Raw genomic sequence first — 12,857 nt, forward strand, 5'->3', positions numbered from 1 at the left:
TTCCAAAAAAGCTACACATGCTAATATTCAGCACAACCCCAGCAACTATAATGAGAGAGATGTATGTCATTATCTTAATCTGTTTTGTTTTAATTAATTCTAAAAATTGACTTCCCAAATACCGAATTCCAAAGGTGCTGATATAAAGTGAAAAAATAACATATAGTGTACATTTATGAAGTTTTCCTTTGAGCTCTGAACTTTGTAGACATGGATTTTGGCTACACAGTGGTGTTTACAGCTTTCTGACATTTTAATTAGCTTTTTTCTATATTGCTATGAATCTGATGTGACACCTGTGGCTCACACATCGACTATTCTTGAGATAGATGTGAAACACAGGTGAGAAATCCCCTCCCCACTGTCAGAGATAATGACCCAATAGTCCCCACCCCAACCCATCAACGAACTGAATTGGTTGTTTGTAAATAGTGATATTTTAGTTGTTTAGCAACTGTTTGGAGCAACAAAGCCATAAATATGAGCTTCAGATGACTGCTTGAAAGCAACATAGAGCATCCAAACTTTACGACAAGCCATTTTCCCCCCTCTATCAGCTGAGTTCTGTGCCTCTGGTCATTTACAAATCATTTACCATCAGCTTCATGAATTCCTTCACTAGAACATAGTACTGAGCTGGCTTAGCATCAGTGCTAACCATCAATATACATGCTGCAAAAAGCGAGTCAAATATATCTCACTTAGTCATCACAAAATGAAGCCATTCCTCCTCAGGCAGCCGTAATGCATGACTGTGCCATTTTGGAGCTCTGTGCTAAGTGTGAAAACACAGCCATGTGCATTTGTGTATATGACTAAAATTATGGCAATTTAATCCTCTAATAAGAGCTTTCGGATTAACATGCTATTATCATATGAATATGAATGGGTGGGCCATCAAGGGTCGCAGGTAGTGTCTTAAATCACCATATATTTGAAAAGTAGACCCTTTAAGGTTTCTGGGGGTTTGTTTAATATGTTCCTAGGACAAAAACTTGTTAGGGTTCCAGCACTCAGTGCGTAGAACCCTATTGTTTTTGTACCAGTTTTTTAGGGGTCCAAGCACTGCAAGTGCTGGAGCCCTATTGTTTTTGGTCTGTTTCCTCTTCTTCTTCTTCTTTTTCTCCGATGAAACGCGATGTGCAGCCCAAACCGTAGGTCCTACAGACTTGTCGTTTGATCAACTGGTAGTAAACCCTCCCACTACTCAGGCGCAAAGAATCAGCCCGATCAGCCTGATGGTGGCGCTATAGCAACGCGGAACGTGTCGCTCCCTATATCTCCTACCCTGTGTAGCGTAGAGACGAAATTCTTTTTTTCCCTGATTCCTCAGGTCAGACCCTACAAAAAAGCCTCAAGAACCCATAAGCTCCGCCTACTTAGATTTTGAGCTAATTTGCATAATATGCAAAATCGCACATATGTTTGAGCGCGAACTAGTCTCTGGAAATGTACCCAATATGGACATCTGTGGTATCAGCAGAATCCTAATAACCTGAACTTTAATAATTATTCAAAAAAAGTTGGAATTTCATTTCTGCTTGGCTTCCAGACTCCGCCCAAATACAGGGGTTGAGCTCACGTTCAACACAAATACAGCTATAACTCACAAACGCTTTCTCCGAATGTTACAACACTTCACATGCTTGATCCCTATAAGGGCTGGAAGCCATAAGTACTTGGCTATGGAACTGCAAGCCTAGGGGGCGCTATAACAGCAAAAAATTTGTTACGCTTCACAGGATTGTCCCATTGACATGCCGATTGTTATGCATGTAGAGGGTGATGAGCTGACTTAGATTCTATGATGATGATGTCATATGCAACAAAACATGGCCGCCATCGACCAATCAAATTTCAGCAGCTGTTTCATGACCTTAACAAGGTCCTATCATCATGACACTTGCATGGTATGTCCATGGCAGCACTTCCTAAGTACATAACAATTTCTATTACAATAGCCACTAGGGGGCGCAATTCAAATTTTCTACATGAAAATATGGAATATCTCAGCGTAATATAAACATATTGACAAGCAGTACTCTGCATAGTGTCTTACAACTTTGCATTTGCAACTATTGTCAAAAAATGCATAGTTTATCCACAATAGTCAGGTATATGAAAATGGAGCTTTTCGTACCCCTCCCTGGAAATTTGTCTTATCAATAAACAACTGGTATTTTTGCAATCTGTATAGACTGTAGGTCAATAATTATTCACAAAAGTTTGAACTTTTGACACGCTGTTGTGGCAGTAATTTAACAAATATACATGGGCGGGGCTCCATGCACTCTTTGAGCTATAACTACAACAAACTTCACCTAAATCGAACACAACTTGGTGCATATATGTATGTCATGCATGTCATTACTCTGAAGTACTCTGCTAAATATGCCCGTATTGCACAGAAAGGGGGCGCTACAATTAAACAACAACTGGTTGCATAGGTTCATAATTTATTACACTGCCACCTAGAGATGCAGTACCAGCAAGATGAGACAGATATATTCCAAAGACCATGGGAAAGGAGATTTTGCATTTTCATAACATATCACTAACGCATTTGTGAGTTATAGTGTTTCAAAGGCAGTGTTTCAAAGGCAAGCTGCACAGCTCTATTAAAGCAGAGGCTGCAATCACACAGTAATGAAAGTTCCACATTTTGTCGATAATTATTCAAATTCAGGTTCTTATGAATCTCATGATACCACATATGTCCATATTGGCTTTTGATCCAAGCACTAGTTCATGATCAAATATATGTCTGTTACATCTCATCCTGCAGATTCTCTCTATGCAAAATCCCCCCTCAGCCCCTCCTTCTCCTCCTCACACACAGACTGTCACCTCTCCCCTGCCAGTCAGAGAGGGCCAGAGGACAGAGACAATTGAAAGCAGATCTAAACAAATCAACAATAACATCATGACTGGTTCCTTATTTTTGTTTCAGTGTCCAAGTTTTCAGCTCCACTGGCCGAAGGAGCACTTTACAGAAAGTAAAGCAGGGGTGCACCTCTTGCTTGGCATACTTTCATTGCTCCCTTTCACATGTTCTTCAATGGTCAGGACACCTACAAAGCAGATATGCTGCAAATGTATGACCTACTGTCTCTGCCTTTTTTATCTATAATGTGGACCAACAGATTGTGTGTGTAACTGTGTAGGCAGTGAGTGGAAACAGGTTTTAAAATTATCCAGCAGCACTGTTCTGTCTGATCCACTCATGAGAGCACAATAAACACTGACATAGCATCACAATGTCAAAATACAATGCTGAGAATGTATGAGCAACTTTGTCTGAATTTATAAGTTTGACCAATAAAATATATGTATCTCAGTGTGGACAGTGAGTTGACACAGGTGTTAAAATCTCTAGCAGCACTGTGTCTTATCCACTCATAAGAGCACTACACACACTGACCCATCACCACAATGTCAGTGTAACTGCAGTGCTGAGAATTATCCACCACCCACATTAAATATATTTTGTGGATGTCCTGAACATTGGGTCAGAATCCAAGGTGAAATTCCAGAGTCAGTTCTGTGCTCTGTGCTGTCTCTGTAACCCAAGCCCCATGTTCACCTGCCTGCAGACCAGAAATTCACACACTCATCTACTACCCCTTCTTCTTACAATCCAGAGCACCAAGGATCACATTTTAAAGCACTACAAAATCTATATTCAAGTCATATGCTACACTCCTGCTCTGCAAAGACTGCTCACTTTCACCCTGCTCTTCAATGGTCTGGACACCCATACCTTCATACAGCAGGTATGACTCAGGTGTTGGCATTTTAAATCCCTCAGCAACACTGCTGGACAGAGAATAGTCCACAACCAAACACTGCCAGCAGAGAGTGTCTTCTGTTAACTGATGACTGACTCGAGTACAAGCTACTCCACATCATATCTGCTGTTTGGGGGTCCTGAACATTAGGGTGAGAAACCAGAGTGCAACTCCAGAGTGACTTCTGTGCTCTATGCTTTCTCTGTCATCCGCTACTCCTCCATCTCATGCTACACCTCCAAAGAGATGCCAGAACAGCATGGAACACCTTATAAACACTACACAAACTTCCCCAAAAGCCCCTATTATCTCAGGACAGCTCTTATGCATAGAACACCTTACAAACACTACACAAACTTCCCCAAAAGCCCCTACTATCTCAGGACAGCTCATATGCATAGAACACCTTACAAACACTACACAAACTTCCCCAAAAGCCCCTACTATCTCAGGACAGCTCATATGCATAGAACACCTTACAAACACTACACAAACTTCCCCAAAAGCCCCTACTATCTCAGTACAGCTCATATGCATAGAACACCTTACAAACACTACACAAACTTCCCCAAAAGCCCCTACTATCTCAGGACAGCTCATATGCTAGCACATTGTTCTCCTACCAGCGAATACCAGCTTGGACCCCGGGAATTGTCGCTTGCGGCTATATTCTTATTATTCTTTTTCTCCTGTAAAAGTCATTGTGCGGAAGAGACCGTAGGTCGTACAGACTTCCCACTTGGAGGGTAGATGTAGTTTGTGTGCATCTCGGAGGACAACAAAAATTACACTGGCCTAATGGTGGCGCTATAGCGAGGTGAAACGCGTTTAGGTTCATATCTCCTACACCGTGAGGCGTAGAGACAAAATCTTTTTTTCTACTGATTCTTTGGGTCCTGACAAATCAAAAACGGGTTAGTAAAAATTTCATTTTTCCAACGTTATTATCACGCTAATTTGCATAATTTGCAAAACCTACTTTTGCGAACTAGTCCGGGGATTTTTGTCCAATTCTCTTGAGCTTGGTGCCAAAATGTTCACAGGAGTCTGAAGGTTAATAATTATCAAAAATAAGTTTAAATTTGGATTCAATATGGCCGCCATATGCAAATGAACCTCTTCGGCTTATCGTATGTTTTACTTACAAATTTATAACAATTTCATACTTTACTCCAGTGTGTGCAAATTTCATATTCTACTTCCAGATATGATTCTGAGGTAGCATGTCAAATGAGGAGCCAATATTCATATAGGGGGCGCTGTAAATGCTACAAGTGTATATCTCAGCATCCGCAAGGCGGATCGGACTGCCGTTTGGCATGCTGCTTCTGTGGGCAAGGCTAAAGTGGAAAATTAAGGACAATTGGATTCGGGCATAATTGTAAACGTCATCGGCCAATCAGATGTTAGCACCTGTTTGACTACCTTAACAAGGTTCAATCATCATGTGGTTTGACTGGTATGTTCCTGGAAGCACTCCCTAAGTGCACAAAAATGTTCGTAACGATGGCCACTAGAGGGCGCTATAGCAAGAAAATATGGTATTTCTCAGCGAAAATTAAGCGTATCGACACGCAGTTTGCTTCTCTGTATACTCTGCAGAGGGCCTCACAACTTTATAGTTGCAAGTGTTGTCAAAAAATGCATTGTATTTTCTCAATCGCCAGTTGTTTAAAATTGAACTTTTTCAAACTAGTCCGTGGAATTTTGCTCTATTCCCAAATAATTGACCTTGTTAGAATCTGCAGAGCCTGTAGGTCAATAATTATCAAAAAAAGTTCAACATTTGGACAAACTTTTGTTGTAATAAATCAATAAATCGAAGTGTGTGGAGCTTTAAACATTCTTTCAGCTGTAACTCAAACAAATTAAGCCCAATCAAGACTAAATTTGACATACGTATGTAGGGCCTTACTATGAAGAAGCATATACAATATGACTCCAATCCACCAAAAGGGGGCGCTACAATTGGACAATAACTGATAAAATTAGCTTTTTGTGTTATAGCGCCATCTAGGATTGCAGTGGCACCACAATTTAATCATGTCATCTGATCCTCATACTGATCAAGCATGTGCAGTTTTGAAATTTTTGGGGAAAGCGTTTTTGAGTTATAGGTGCATTTGTGATTTCTAGAATTCATGCTGGATCTCTATTATTTGGAGGGGCCTGTAAGCCACATAGTGATGAAAGTTCAACATTTTATTGATAATTATTATATGCCAGGTCTTTAGGATTCCACTGATACCATATATGTCCATGTTAGGAAAATATCCATAGAGTAGTACTCCCTTAAACAGTTCTAACATGAAAGACTGTAACTGCTTAGCAACACTATGTTACAGTAGTAAATTCTTTCACCACAAGATAGAACTAAATATTGTTTTGTTGATCTATATGGAGGTTAAGATCCTATTCACCTGCAAAGGTTAATGGTCATACCATAATTAAAAATTATAAAGTCTCCTATACCTCTTCAAGTGGCCATTTACCCTCACCAGTCAGAAAATACCCTTTGTTATTGTGTGTTTTATTCTGATGTACTGAGTTTCTGATGTTTACACTTGTTTCTCACAGAGTACAGTGTCCCATTTAATGCCTGACATGTTAAAAGGCAAGAGCTGCACTCTGATTGGCTGTAGTGAGAGGCAACCTCCTCCCCCACACCGCCTCCTGCATTTAAATGCCCACCTGCATTTAAATATTTTATATTTATATATAACTACTCTATAGTAGCCTGTCCAGAGCACAGGTTGCTCTGATAGTGGCCTTCAGCTCTTCTGCATTGTTGGGTCTGGCATATTGCATCTTACTCTTCACAATACCCTGTAGATTTTCAATGGGGTTAAGGTCAGGCTTGTTTGTTGGCCAATTAAGAACAGTGAGACCATGGTCCTTAATCCAGATACTGGTAGCTTTGGCACTGTGTGCAAGTCCCAAGTCCTGTTGGAAAATGAAACCTGCATCTTCATAAAGTTGGTCAGAGCAGGAAGCATGAAATTCCCTAAAACATCCTGGTAGACGGCTGCATTGATCTTGGCCCTCAGAGAACACAGTGGACCAACTCCAGCAGATGACATGTCAACCCAAACCATCACTAACTGTGGAAACTTTACACTGGCCCAAGCCACACGCTTCTGACTCTGTCTCTTGTTCAAGAGTGGGTTCACACAAGGAATGCGACGCTGAAACCCATGTCTTGCATACATCTGTGCGTGGTGGTTCTTGAAGCGCTGACTCCAGCTGCAGTCCAGTCTTTGAGAATCTCCCTGACATTTTTGAATGGGTTTTATTTAACAATCCTCTACCATATCTTTTCCTTTCCTTCTCCTCTCTATTAATGTGTTTGGACACAGAGCTCTGTGAACAGCCAGCATTTTTAGTAATGACCATTTGTGTCTTGCTCTGCTGGTGTAAGGTGTCAATGGTTGTCTTTTGGACAACTGTCAAGTCAGCAGTCTTCCCCATGATTGTGGAGCCTACAGAACTAGACTGAGAGACCATTTAAAGGCCTTTGCAGGTGTTTGAGTTAATTCACTGATTAGAGTGTCGCACCAGTTGTCTTCAATATTGAACCTTTTCACAATATTCAAATTTTCTGACATACTGAATTTGGGGTTTTCATTAGTTGTCATTTATAATCATCAAATTAAAAGAAATAAACACTTGACATATATCAGTCCGTGAGTAATGAATGAGTATAATATACAAGTTTAACTTTTTGAATAGAATTATGGAAATAAATCAACTTTTTCATGATATTCTAACTTTATGACCAACACCTGTAATATTCAAGTTTATAGTAAGCACTGCTCACACATTATATACCTCACACAAAGACCCTCTTACATCACACACATCACTCAGGAACAAACACACCTCAGAGACTTTAGAACACACGTCACAAACACAAGCACTTATTAGAAATAATCTGACACTGCACATACATACTTGGCTCAATGTCTAACAATTTTGCCATAGCCACAAATGTCAATACATCCTCTCCCAATCAATTCATACTACAGGAGTTGTCAGATTTAACTTGACTGCCATTTTAAGTCAGTTAGTGCTTGAACCTGCAGATAGCCGCTAGCGGCTCTAGTTATATAAGTGTTTTGGTGCAAGTTTTGTTTTATCCTGCCAGCGGGAACGCTGACTGCAGAGGGTTAATACAGTTATCTTCATCGTCCCTCAGGCGAACTGCAATTCATCTGAAAACTACATCTTAGTTATGCTTTCCTGCAGCAATAAGTTTCTTCGCACTATCATAGTCACAAATTCTGTAATTGTCATGACATTTCATGTGTTCCATAGATCCACATATAACACAAGTCAAAGATGTTCTTGCATCCTTGTCAGAACTTGGAGGTGCACAATGTGTAATGTTCTCCGTAAGGGTGTTGTGAATTCAACACTCATTGAAGCCTGATCTTGTCTCACACACCTTGGATAATGGATTATTCCATTCTTTTCTTTTATATAGATGTCAGTTTACGAGAATGAGTGTATGACTTGTAGCATTTGTTGTTATTATGTTAAACAAACATATCATTATCCTCATCATCTCACATCAGTGTTTTAATATGATTTGTAACCACATCATTATGGATTTTAACAGAATGTTAATTCTCTCATGTCTTATCTTTTCACTTGTTACAGGCAATTTATTATCTTCTTGATACACAGGGCTGGACTGGTAATCTGGCATACCGGGAAATCCGACAGTCCTCAGAGGCTGATGCCATTGGATTTTTATTTATTTATTTATTTAATATTTTTCTAAGAGACCAGCCCACAATTTAGAGGTGGCAGCCCATTGTTCCATGTTCAATTTAGACTGTCGACTAAACCAATCAGGATATAGTACGAAAGCACCCCCACCCCTTTGCAATGCTGTCCCCTGACTCTCACTAGTTTAACAGTGTTGTGTTGTGTGAAAGGAGTGGCAATATGGAGAAACCAAAGAGAAAGGAAGGGGTGCAAAGAAGGGAAAGGAGACTGAACATTGTCACTGCAGATGCTGCAAAATGTACTAAAATCACAGACATGTTCGCTGCTGTATCCTCTCTGACAACAATGCTCCAGCAGAGAGGAGCAGCCAGAGATGCAGGCAGGGAAAAAGAGACAATGAAACTGAGGGAAAGAGTGAGCAGGAAAATGTAGTACAAACGGTAAGCAGGTAGTAACATTAGGATAGTGCAGGGACTTTGAGGTAATGGAGGTAACGTTAACTTTGTTATATGAGAATGATGAGCAGTGGCAATTGATAGTATTAATATTAATTGGTATTTGCATACTTGCCAAAATCTGGAAGCCATGGCACCTTATTCTGATTGAATAGCAACCATCAAGGCTGAGAAGTGTTGGATGAGCAGCAAGTGTCCATTTTTATGCTACATCATAGCAATTCAGATATTTGGGTTAAAGGTGTATTGAAAGGCTGCATAGTAGTTTGAATGTGTAGCCACCCTCTATGTTGTCGTTAAACATGTTTTAAAAAGCACTCAGACAAGTGAAATAACAGATTTGAAAATTGTTAAATGATAAGTAAGTAAACACTTTGCCGTTTAAGCATCACTAACGTAAGTGTAAAAGAAAAATAAATATAAAAGTATTATTAGCAAAAGGTATGCCCACATTGAATAAGAGTAAGACAAATGCTTTTAAGACACATGTTGCTTTGCATGAGTTCATAAAGCAGTCCTGTTTTTATCCTGCATGTTATAACTTTTTTAAGAAGGGAGCACCTTTTAAGCTGAAGAATTAGATTTGAGCTGTTATGCCAGGGCAATTCAGAAAATACATAGTAGAGATGATTTCAATAAAAAGATAAAATAATCAATTGAACTAAACATAGTATATTTTATGTGCTGAGTAAATTTACTTATTTGCTTTCCACAATGATTATTTGATAGACTTCTAAACTAATTATTAATTGTGATAATTAAAGATTAATTTCTATTAAGCCTAAAGGGAAAAAAGTTATTATTATCTTTTGTATATGATGTGGTTATCATTATTTGGGTACTAAGCATGCCTGAAGCCAACCCCAGCCCTCTCTTGGTTGGTGTCATGCCTGCTTATGAGTCTTTTGTGATTATTATCAAAAAATAAAAATGTAGCCTTAAGATACTGAAAAGAGCTGAATAGATCACCACAATAATTAGAGTTAGGTTTGGGATTATGGTAAAATGCATTGCTTCAGGGAACACTAGTTGGTTTTGCTCCATTAAATATGAGAGACTGGGCTGGTCTAAGCCAAAAATGCCAGAGCAAATTTTTTGTCCCAGTACAGCCCTGTTGACAGATGAAGGATAACGTGATTAAGATTGTCCCGATCTGCCACTGAAGCAACCAAATTCAAGCTTTTGGGGTCATGTATTTTAGAAATCTCCATGTTGGTCAATATGTGCAATGCTCAATAGTGAGACAAAAACATTAGAAACCTTGGAAATATTTAAAATTTGACTACTACTGGTACAAGAAGTACTACAAGAAAGGTTAAACCTCGTCCTCTTATTCTCTGTGAACTGTGTCTAGTGTTGTACACATTACAAGGGAAGACTCCTGTGTTGGAACAGTATTAGTATTACCGGCAGAATTTTTACGACATAATGTCACATAATAGCAAGGTACTATCTTATAATAACATCATACTGAGGGATTTTTTTTTATTGTATGTGGCAGCAATGCGCTTCCGTACTTTTGATATCCTGCAGCTCTAAAATGAAATTTAATAGTTTTTAAATGTATAGAGTTTTGTAAATTGGTATTTTTCATATTTTGAATATGCTGTTATAAATAATTTATGAATAATATATTTGGAAAAAGAGACTGGCCCTTAAGAATTTTGATATGATCCAGTTCGGCCCCCTTTGAAAAATGTTTGGACACCCCTGACCATTTTGAATAGGCCACATTAGTCCATGAAAATGCACAATTAAAAGGGAATGGTTAGAAACAGCCACTCATTATACATAAAGGTGTTGATGCATTGTCCATCAGTGTTACATCTGATGAGATGAGAGCAGTCATAAACACAGAAACATAGATGGAATTATTTCTGTTAGAATTCATGGAGTATATTGTCAGACATGATTTCTCCAGTTTTGGAGCTCTGGCAGGCCCAATTAGAAGTTTGAAAGTCAGTCATCCATCAGTGTCCAGGTGGGCGGTCGTTTACTCTGAAAAATGTAGAGGGATGGAAACTCTACTTGAGCGATCACGTGAAGCGGCAAGATGACAGCAGTAGTGTCTCTGTTTGCTATAATTCCATGTCCATGGACTTGGATCTTGTATAAAAATCAGCTCATTTTAATAATTGATATTGTTGTAATCTCTATAAAAACTAAACCATTATGAGTAAATATTGAGCATCATGTTATGTGTGACAGTTGATTCTAAGTCATCAGCATGGAATTAGCCCCAGGAGATTTTTCTGTTTACAAATTTGAAGAAAATCTCTGAAAAGTGCTTTTCTGGTGCTATTGATCAGAAAAGGAGTATTGAAAACCTAATTGCTAACTCTAGCAAATGTAGAGATATTATAGGTGATTAAAAAGAATTATAAAAAATAATACATTTAAAATGTTTTACTTCATATCTATACCAAGAACTTAACCTTTATATATAATTGTGTCATCAGCAGTGCAGTGGTGGTATATGACAAGCACATGTCTAATAATAACATGCACCAAATATATGGACTATATAAGCTACACCAAACATTATATAACATACACCAAAGAGCCATAAACTATTTAGGGATTATTAAAAAAAGTTTGGCTGTCACACATTTAAGCAGTGATTTTCTTTTCTTTTTACATCAAGCTTCACATAATAAATGATTCTGTGTTCTGCAGAAGTCGCAAGAGGAAGCTAGAGAAGGCCAAAGAAGATGATGATAGTGTGAACAGTGATGATGAAAAAGGTGGAGACCTGGCTACTGAGTCCAGTAAGGATTCTAATGAGGATGAAGATGGTAGCAGCTCAGAGGCAGATGAGATGGCTGCAGCTCTGGAGGCAGAGTTAACTGACTTCATTTGACAACGGAGAAGATAAAAAGGGCAAATATGGACTGAACTTAGATTCCTTTCGAAGATGTTTTGTTTTGTTCTTTTCACATGTGGTACCTCAGCTGTCTAAATGTGTGTGTTTGTGTGAGCACAAGCATGTTTATATCATGATGAAATGCAAATGAGAATAAATGGACTTATGTATATACTATTTCAGAAATCAGGTATTTGAGAAAATTGTTGAAGCTTTATTTTATATTGGATGGGGGTGTGGGGTGGTAGGTGTTAGATGATGTTTTCTTTTCCTATACACATTTTATATAAAAGAACAACAAAACAAATTGGTCAAAAATTGCCAAAGAATGTGACTAGGGGCTTATTTTATAAAACATTTCTTTCTCTCTCTCTCTCACACACACATTCACTCACTTTTCCTCCCTCTGCTTCTCCAATCTCAGCATTGTAATCTGAATTCTTATTTACTTTGCGAATATATTAGCTCGCAAAATATTGCCTGTTCAGGTGTTTGTTTGGCATATTTCTGACACATCATTGTAATAATCATTTTTAAAAAATAAAAATGAATAAATAAGCTAACACATTTTTTACCAGATCAAAATTTCCTTTTGGATAAGTCTTTAGTTTTGTTCTTTGTGTGTGTGGGTTTTTTTTTTTTGTTGAGCTATTGTATCTTCAGAGAATAATTGTGGGTTTATTCCAAACTTGGCAGAAAAGTTTGTCATTCAATAAAATTAATTCTTTTTTTAATTTATGATTTTTCTGAATACTTTTGTTTCTTACATTTAGTAACATTTTCTGGGCAATGAGATTCTTGTAATGTTTATAACATCACTAAGGCATGGTAAGTCTATATCAATAAATAAAAACAGAACTTGTCAGATAGAAATACCCTTTGGATAAACAGTTTAGGAATCTGTCAAACCCACATGTCTGCTCTTCTAAATATGGTAATTATACTTGTTGCCAACAATATAACATAGTTAATTTGTCATTCATCTACTGGTTTCAACTCTCCACTGATTTTCATATTTTT

The 12,857-nt window shown here is 38.2% G+C and overlaps 1 protein-coding gene across 2 annotated transcripts in view; it reads left to right on the top strand.

Moving 5' to 3' along the window:
* The window catches only part of ctdp1 (CTD (carboxy-terminal domain, RNA polymerase II, polypeptide A) phosphatase, subunit 1), a 243,775-nt gene extending 231,255 nt beyond the window's left edge, over positions 1 to 12,520 (top strand). For both annotated transcript variants that reach the window (XM_066674468.1, XM_066674469.1), the window contains exon 13: positions 11,651 to 12,520. In XM_066674468.1, coding sequence (XP_066530565.1) covers positions 11,651 to 11,834 — 184 coding nt within the window. In that variant the 3' untranslated portion in view covers positions 11,835 to 12,520. The remainder of the gene's footprint in view (positions 1 to 11,650) is intronic.
* The last annotated feature ends 337 nt before the right edge of the window (positions 12,521 to 12,857 follow it).

Source organism: Hoplias malabaricus, chromosome 6 (assembly GCF_029633855.1).
Source record: "Hoplias malabaricus isolate fHopMal1 chromosome 6, fHopMal1.hap1, whole genome shotgun sequence".
Lineage (NCBI taxonomy): Eukaryota > Metazoa > Chordata > Actinopteri > Characiformes > Erythrinidae > Hoplias > Hoplias malabaricus.